At 36.6% G+C, this 9,180-nt stretch overlaps 1 protein-coding gene across 2 annotated transcripts; it reads left to right on the top strand.

The window, feature by feature from the left end:
- The first annotated feature begins 3,504 nt into the window (after nucleotides 1-3,504).
- irf1b (interferon regulatory factor 1b) lies at nucleotides 3,505-7,034 on the top strand. Of its 2 annotated transcripts, XM_051680646.1 has the most exons (9): nucleotides 3,505-3,665; nucleotides 4,140-4,231; nucleotides 4,377-4,476; nucleotides 4,567-4,778; nucleotides 4,906-5,035; nucleotides 5,234-5,353; nucleotides 5,486-5,520; nucleotides 5,760-5,889; nucleotides 6,167-7,034. In XM_051680646.1, exons 2-9 carry the CDS (start codon nucleotides 4,145-4,147, stop codon nucleotides 6,283-6,285), a joined length of 933 nt encoding a protein of 310 aa, XP_051536606.1. In that variant the 5' UTR covers nucleotides 3,505-3,665; nucleotides 4,140-4,144; the 3' UTR covers nucleotides 6,286-7,034. The 2 variants fall into 2 exon arrangements, with proteins under 2 accessions (XP_051536606.1, XP_051536607.1); XM_051680647.1 differs by lacking the exon at nucleotides 5,760-5,889.
- The last annotated feature ends 2,146 nt before the right edge of the window (nucleotides 7,035-9,180 follow it).

Raw genomic sequence — 9,180 nt, 5'->3', positions numbered from 1 at the left:
ACTTTCCGGATGCACTGTACCGACAGGTTCACCCGTGCCTTGACGTGTGCTTCCCAAGTTTAGGCTTTACATATCAATGTTTTCACTGCTGTTAGCACATCCTGAGCAGGAAGCACAGATTGTCAGAACACTGGCAGTTTTCCTTGTGTACCACCACTTCTCAGAGTCTCCCAGTATGATGTAATATCTTTATTTAATGTAAGTCAGTGATTCGATAAGGCCAGCATATCACTTTTATCTGACCTTCCAAATGATTTTGATAAAATTGCGGCGGTAATCATCCGAGCCCTCTCTGCGCAAAACTCAGTGGTGAGTTTAACAACACTCAACACGTGCAGCAACAGCATCGGCGGTCATCAAGCTATCCATGGTCCAGTTCCGGAGGAGTGCGCATGTTTAAGCTTGTCTGGGCATAGTTCAGTTACACTCTTTTCCAAAACATGAACCAGCAACTTTTAGCTGAGCGCATTTTATCGCGTCTTATTCAATCAAATGTATTTATTCAAAATGTTTATCCGCTGTGTGCAGTCAAAACTACAGATTTAAAAAAATGTCAAAGCTGTTACAGAAGTAATGTCAGCTCATATGCACAACCTTTTTTCACAAAAGATAAATCGATGATGAAAACCGAAGCTTCAAAGAAAATACATAGGAAAACATTTTCATAGGAAGATTTTATTCTACATTTTTGTTCTGTAGTGCTCGTAAAAAGATTATGTGAAGTGTCACTGAACTTGCCTATCCATAAATCCTGACAGTGTTTAGTTGTATACAGGTGTGTGTCAGCATTCACAATCCTGAACATCATCAAATCAGTTTGTTGATCGTTTCTTAAGATTATTTATTATCTGCACAAGTATATGGCTCCTGTGTGCAAATTCATGTGTGCAGGACAAGAAAAAGCTAACTGTCCCCTCATTGAATGGGAGGATAATAATAATAAAAAAATAAAAACAGAAATTATGCTCTTTTTTCAGTTTAGGCTACATTATTTTGTGTAAAAAGAGAGTTCTAAATTAGATTGCCATTGTTCTCTTATGTGGGTTGATATGGTCAAAGATAGACTTAAGCAGGTCTAAATGTTCTTCCTCAGATTTCATAAACAATATCCCTACATTGTATGTTTTTATTTTCAAAGTAAAGTTAATCAAAACCTATTTGTTGGTTGAGGGTGTGATATTGGTTCTTCAGCCAGATCTTAAGCAGGAATTTATAGCCAGACTTAAATGTTAATTTACCCCCTTGTAACAATAACAATAATACAAAAAGATCAGATATGTGAAAGCTTTTTCTACTCCTCCTTGGGGATTCATGAGACTGTCACCACATTATGCCAAGACATTGAAGATGCTTATTTATGAGCAGATTTTTGATATATCGAACGGTTTTACCATTGCGAGGCATTAAATGAATGGCAAAAAATGGTAAACAGGAAGTGTCTCATTTCTTCTGTGTGCAATATGTGATTTAGATCAAAATTGAGATGTATGTTTAGTCTTGGGGACTAATCACATGGATGTGACCATTTTGGGTCATGGTCATAGTGCCACTACCTAGCAGCAGGAAGTGTCCTCTTATATTTAAACAAGTTGCTTCAAAATTGTTTAGAATAATGTCAAATGCATGTGTCCACTTTGCATTGTTTTTCGAAAGCCACCGAGTGGAAATGGACCCATAGTGCTTCGGCCAGTCATTGCTGCTTGCAGCTATATTTTTTTTAATTGAAAATCATATATTCTTGACAAATACTTTTTCTGAGAAAACATTCCACTGCACAACTACATTACATTTTTGTCTAACCAACCCAGATGTTATTGTTTGATAAGTTGTAAGTGGCAGCTTACTAGATACTAGATATGATATAGCCTATAATATATTTCACTTGCAAGAGTCATGAAATCCAGTAAGCCCAGAGAGAGAGAGAGAGAGAGAGAGAGAGAGAGAGAGAGAGAGAGAGAGAGAGAGAGAGAGAGAGAGAGAGAGAGAGAGAGAGAGAGATGCAAACACACTAAACAGTGAAAATTTTGTTAACATTTTCAAAACTGATCGAACAGTGCAGATAGAAGACTGATGGGTTGAAGAATTGACGGCTGACTCTCGGGTTACAAGGGGAATATCACTGGGAGGAACCTTGGGAATACCCAGGAATTAACTGAACAGAAACTCCGTAGCAAAACACCTCCTCCGCGTGCGACACGCCCCCTGCTGCACTGGAATGGATCAAGACAATAAAGATGATCAAACAGCAATCACATCATATATCTTGCATTTCCAAAGGAATACTTTCGAACAGCTTATTATTTTATACATTTTATTTTATTTCCGGCCTATTCACGTTGATCGTTTTTCTTAATTATTGGTCCATGGGCTTTGATCGTTGGGTTATCTCGTCGTTGTTGTTTCAATGCCATAAGCGCTGCGTTTTGAAAATGCCGTCTTAAATTAATATCCCTTTCTTTTGTCTTGCTGTTTTTCAAACACAAGTGTCATCAACAAAGAATTTGTGTAGGCTACAATATGAGCATACTTGTTTGTGGCGTCGCTCACTTGCAGTGTAAATAGGTGTCCTTGCTCACTGAATGAGCATGAGCAGGAATCTCAATGCCAAAAATACCAAACTTAATATACGTTAGGCAAAACCAGAAATGTCATACTTCAAAACACTCCCGTTTCTTTGAAATCGCTGCTCTTTCAGGAAGGTATTTCTGACACATGACGCCCTCTATCGATGGAGACACAGCACATTTCCCGGAACTACTCTGATTTCTCTTTGCACTTGTATGCTGCATTGTAGCTATCCATAATGTATTATTATTATTATTATTATTATTTAAAAAAGAAACACCTTTATTAACAATATAACTGATCTATGTAGAAAAAATTTGTAGAAAGATCAGACGTATTTAAATGTGGTCAGTCTGGTTAGAGTTTGAATTCCTTGCATGCATGAGAAGAGATGCATATAGGATGCATACTAATATATATATATATATATATATATATATATATATATATATATATATATATATATATATATATATATATCAAATCTAATATCTGTCACAAAATGCAAAAAAAATAAAAAAATAAAAAAAAATGGTGCACTGTCAAGCGAATCACTGTAAGTGCAGATGTTATGTCTCAGAAATTACGTCAGAATGTCAGCCTCTTAGGTTGAGTTGAATGTGCTTGGTTTGTTGGGTGAGATTCATGTGGGCTATATATGATTTATTATATTTTATTATATTTATTTATGTTTAATTATAGTGATAGGGTTAGGCTATAGTATGTATAATGAACTTTATATACAACAATAAAAGTCAATTTAGACAGCTAAGAAAAAGTGTGTGTGTGTGTGTGTGTGTGTGTTTGTTTACCCAGACTAAATTTTCTCCCGCACGTCGGCAGTCATTCTCACAACAGCATGATTTCTCGGAAATCACCCTGGCCGAGTTGTACAGCGGCTGCCTCAAAGAGCATGCGCAGAAACGCTCCAGTCCGCCCAGCACAGCGGGAAAAACCCGGCGCACGCTATAAAGACAGCAGCCTGAGCGCAACTGACAATACAGTAGGCGCGAGCTTCTCTTGACTTAACATAACCTATAGTCCTTGGAGCTATTGCATTTGCCATTTTCCTCTTTTTGGATACAACATCGGAGTACACTGTAAGTGTCTTTGCAAATGTGAACCCTTATTTGATAAAATAACGTTTTATTGCATTTATTACAGTTGCTTTGAAATGTTCATATGAGGCAGTTCAGTGCACTTGAAGCAAGGTGTGGGTGTACTGACTAAATACGTGTCCTAAATTAGGCTTTATGATGATTTTAATTTTTATTTATTAGATGCATGTTAAAGGGAATGCACTTAATGTAATGTTGCCGCATGTTGCAAGACATTAATGACAATAACAACAAAATTTACTTTTTTAATTTGCTCATAATTTGTGTTAGCCTACTTAATTTGGTGGAAAACAAATGATTTAGCGACAAGTTCATTATTACGTGTTTGATTATGCCTGATGAAAATTGTCCGACAGCCTGTTTAACCTGTTTCCTGCTCATTAACTTGTCTCTTCCACCATACATTCGAACACAGCAAATGAGAGAAAATAAAATATATCTTTTTCACTTCTGCAGAAACCATGCCTGTGTCCAGAATGCGCATGAGACCCTGGCTGGAGGCCAGAATTGACTCTAATTCAATTGCTGGACTTGTGTGGGTCGACAAGGTAAATTGTTATTAGCACTATTCTTTCAAGAATACTTTTAAGTATTGCAATGTTTAACAACGGCTATACAATACTTAAAATACCAGATGTCTTACCCGAAGACCATCTGTGATTGGTGTTCTTATGGATTTGTTACTGCTTTTAGGATCAAAAGATGTTCTCCATCCCTTGGAAACATGCTGCTCGCCATGGCTGGGAGGTCGACAAAGATGCTTGTCTGTTCAAGCAGTGGGCCATCCACACAGGTGAGACACTAACCATGCATAATTTGAGATGCAGAAATGAGTTATAAAAATAATGATAATGAACTTAAATCTCTCATTTCTGGTTGTAAGGTAAATTCAAGGAGGGAGTTACCCAGCCTGACCCCAAAACATGGAAAGCAAATTTCCGTTGCGCCATGAACTCTCTACCAGACATCGAAGAGGTAAAGGACAAAAGTGTCAACAAAGGTTGCGGAGCATTGAGAGTGTACCGCATGCTGCCCGCCATGCCCAAGAAGAAAGACAAACGATCGAAAAGTCGAGACAACAGAAGACGGGCGAAGGTGAGGATGATTAAACATGCATGGATTGTTGTTTTTCACTGTTATCAATGTGGCAGCATTAAAATATATGTCTATATTGTGATATTTAAGACAGTATGAACTGAACACTAAATATTTGTGTTTTTAGGCTGCATTGTCAAAGATCAAGGTGGAGGACATGGACACTGATGAGATGCAGTCTGATAAGCACAATTACACACAAATGGCGGAGGAAAGAATTACCCAGGAGAACACCATCGATAGCACTGAAAATCTAAGTAAGCATCTACAGTAGCAGCTATACAAAAAATTTGTTGAAAACAAATTCAGTCTTTGCGGTTACAATTTAGATACAATGGCAAATTAAGTTTTCAGAAAAGAATCTCAATAACTTTGACTAGCTTAAGCATAAACTTAGCAGAAGTAAGATTTTTATGCTCAGATATACATGTTTTTCTTTGCTTTTTTACCTGAAGACACTGCCAGCCCTACTGTTGACATCCCAGACATCTCTGGATATGAAGTTGAAATTGGTCCAGATAGCACAAACAATATTTACACAGCCAAGTTCCAGGTCTCACCAATGCATTCTACAGGTAATAGAAGCATATGTCTTTTAAACTTATTTAATGAATCAAGTTTCTGTTAAAAATAAATACTGTAAATAAACTAGATTATGTACAATAACTACTATGGATTGCATTTTTTCTTTATCTCACAACCATTAGATTTTGAAGAAAATGAAACCGACGCAATAATTGAGGTGAGTTTACCCTTTAAAACGCTTCTGTTCATTGTGCTTTTTCATTGACAGGGATACCCCATTTTATAAATAAATCTATACATTATGTACAGTTAAGAACCCCAACTCATACCCATTGTGCCCATTTTAGCACATCTCAAAATGCCTGTTAATGGCCAAAATGTTTTTGTTGGTAGAATCTATAATCAAAGAACAAGCAAAACTCAGTCACTTACAAGTTCTGTGTTTTGCATTTCCAGATCTCACGGCAACTGGAACGTGATAGTTCACAGTGGCTACAAAATTACTCTGGAAAGGGGTTCCTGGCCAATGAAGTAGGCACAACAGAATCTTACCACAGTCCAGAGAGCCAATGGAGTGTAAGCTCAGGTAAATTTTGCATAACATATTTAAAAAAATGCTAAGAGCTCTGACTTTAATGCAACAGTCATTGGCGTCATAATTGTCAGTTGGTAAATGCTTTGTAGTCATAGTCTATTGCACTTGCCACTTTCACAATAGACATCACTTCCTTGGCTGCCTTTCAAATTCATACTTAAAGATTAGCTGTACTGCATTATTAACAAACACAGGAGGTTAGCCTCCAGTCTTGGCTGGGCCCTAATGTGCACCAGTGTTACTCACGTGAACTGTTATTTCGCTTTAGGAGAAGAGCTTGAACTTCGGCTATATACTGAACTGAATCCAGGCCTGCCTGATGATCCGCTCTGCACCTACACCGAGATGTGGGACAGCAACACCATGCCGATCATCTGTACGCTCTGAAAACTCTTGGAACTTGTACATTTATCTTACCTCAAACTTCATCTTACAAACTTTCACCTAAGGACATTGGTTTGGAATGGACTCCACTTAATCAAACTCAACCTTGTACCTCAGGAGCATTAAGGAGGATACATGCAATTCTTCTGAACATTGTCTCATGCATACTTCTGGATATTTTTCAAATATGGTTTTTGTTTGTTCCACTGTTAGTTACTCAAGGCCACAATCCTTAATTCAGGACACAACTCAAAGGCATTATTCCACTTGCTCTGTTACATAGAAATTTCTAATATCAGGCTAATGTTCAAAAAACAGGCCTATATTCAGCCTCCTTTGAGTTTATTTAGCTCTTGCAATGCAAGAGCTTGAATGTGATGTGGTTTCATTTGAAGGATGTTTCAGAACCTCTCTGTTGAAAGGCTAAAATAGAAACTTTTTAAATTATGGATTGTGGTGTTGATAACAGCTTTATAGCTTTGTGACCATATAATCTCATTTAATGTGAATTTGACAGGATCCGTTATATGTTCATGTCAGGAATTTTCTAACAGACTGCATATATACATATACAAATCACCAAATGTAGCTGTTTGGGGTATGGGTTGAGGTTCTTAACTGTACATAATGTATATATTTATTTGTAATAAAAAAAAAAAAAGATTTATAATTGTTCATGCTTATGATTTGCAATATTGAATTATCTTGAGAGAAAATTGTCTTGATGAAAGTAAAACCTTACTGTATTTTAATACATCTTGCTGCGTGGTGTATTTAAGTATTTAAAATATAGTATGCATAAGTAAGAACAGGTCCTAAAGGGACATTTAAGCTTGAATGTCTTTACTCAATCATTTAGCAAAATTCACAAATAAGCAGAAACTTTGTGAAACTGTGTAAAAAAAAGTGTAGTATGTTGTGCTGAATTCAACAAGTCTGGTCATTTTTCCATTACAAAAAATCATTTTATTACATTTTCTTTTTTGGTCAAGAAAGACAATGGAGCAGAAGTTTTAAACATTTACAGACCCAGAGATCCCAATACAAAAAAAGCTAGATTTTCTTGGTAACAATATAAATTTAGAATACATTTAATTGAGAGAATAAATTTGAACAAATATTAAATATTAGTTTAAATAACTACATTATACTGTACAATGCTTAGCAGATCATTATACAATGTATATATTTACTGAAAAAGTTAGAAATGTCATGAAAACTGAAGAACATATGTTTTATGTATATTCTCCATCAACCCCTTTGTTGAAAATCCTGGCGATAGAGCATTAGAGAACAATGACCATAATCATGTCAAGTTGCTCATTTCTAAGTCACTTTGAACACACATAAACATCAGTTCATGATGAATGTAAATGAAATAAAGGTTTTCAAGTGAAAAATTAAATCATTAAAGTTAATGGATATTAAGAAGACCCATGTTAAGGAAATATATATTTTACAAAGGGTTTATACAGTATTTGGCATTTTTAGTTCCAGTTTTAGCACTCTGAGGGAGTATTGCCATGAAATTTGTTGATGGTGCTTTAAATGTAATTTTCTCATTCTCTGAAACACAAGGGAAAAGGACAAATCTGATTAAAACATCAAGTGAGTAGTTTATTAGTTACTTTGATAAAATCAACCCTTGATAAGATAAAGTTGTAGAATGCCTTTTATCTGGCACGTGTAGTACAGTTCATATATGTAGGGTATTTGTCTTCTACACTGTCTGTATTGTTACACATCATAATAATTTTTAATGTACGGATAGCCATCTCATTAGTGTCACGGCATCTGATGATTGCTCTGTCATATTGTATAATGTCAATGCGGCCATTTTACAAGACCAGGTTCCTTCTATGTTGCAAACACAGGAGCATTGAATGCAAAGCGATAGAGATAGATTAAAACCTACTTTGCCCCTGAAAAAAACTGGTTGTTTTCTTGTTTGAGGAAATGTCTTCCCTCACTAGACACAGTTCAAGACTTGTACTACAGCATTCCAAGACTAAACCACTTACATTTCTCACATATACTCATTAAAATATGAAAACATTAAAATGTGTTATCAGTTGTTGTTTGAAAGACGAATAACTTTTACAGTAAAATACCTAAACCCTAAAAGACGTACAAACTTTAAATATATGACTTACAGCATAATACCTAAATGGTTTCTATCGCACCCATCAGCTATAATATTCGAGGTCTTAAAGTTCTGTGCTGCAAGGACTGTATTCTGTCCCTAATGGGTGTTTCTTCAACTACAGGCACTTTTGTGGGTGATCATTATTAAAACTTACAGTTTGAACCGGAGAACTCGGATATCAAAAAAAGATAGATGGATCAGGCTGAAGGCAGCCACAAACACTGTGTCCTAACCAGACGCCAAACGGTATGCAATAAAAGGTATATTTTCTGTTAATAAGAAGTTTTGTCCTAACCAGCCATGACAAGCGAAGAGACATTCTGCCAATCGCTTGGTTTCTATTTGCGGCATCATGCCATGCAGCCCCGTCCGTGTTTTCTAAAATCTGCCGTTCAAAATTCTCCAGACGTGTTTTGTAAGTTCTGTTCTATCAGGAAGACTTGCACACTTGAGTGAAATTCAAGATGACATTTATTTGATGAATATAAAACAGAAAATGTAATGTCTCTCTTTGGCGTAAGCCCCGTCTGGCGGTCCGAAGAAGTTGTACTCGGAACTGTCATATCCTGCCGGAGACAGGAGGCAGGGGCGAGGAGCCTACCCCCGTGCAGGACGGGACTCGACTAGTGGTTGTGGGGTGGTGGAGGTTGCCATGTTAGCACAACTGAAACAGCAATGTGATAATGTGAGCAAACTTATAAAGCAATGGCTTACATGTGATTGGCTAGGAGTTACCTAGCTAATGGTGCGAT

The sequence above is a fragment of the Myxocyprinus asiaticus genome, chromosome 40, assembly GCF_019703515.2.
Source record: "Myxocyprinus asiaticus isolate MX2 ecotype Aquarium Trade chromosome 40, UBuf_Myxa_2, whole genome shotgun sequence".
NCBI classification, from domain to species: Eukaryota; Metazoa; Chordata; class Actinopteri; order Cypriniformes; family Catostomidae; genus Myxocyprinus; species Myxocyprinus asiaticus.
This window is presented reverse-complemented; position numbering and strand designations above follow the sequence as displayed.

Coding starts and splice junctions, on each gene's coding strand:
- irf1b (XM_051680646.1), top strand. CDS start 4,145: ATGCCTGTGTCCAGAATGCGCATGAGACCCTGGCTGGAGGCCAGAATT. Junction 4,779..4,905: donor ACAACAGAAGACGGGCGAAG/GTGAGGATGATT, acceptor TTGTGTTTTTAG/GCTGCATTGTCAAAGATCAA. Junction 5,890..6,166: donor CCAATGGAGTGTAAGCTCAG/GTAAATTTTGCA, acceptor ATTTCGCTTTAG/GAGAAGAGCTTGAACTTCGG.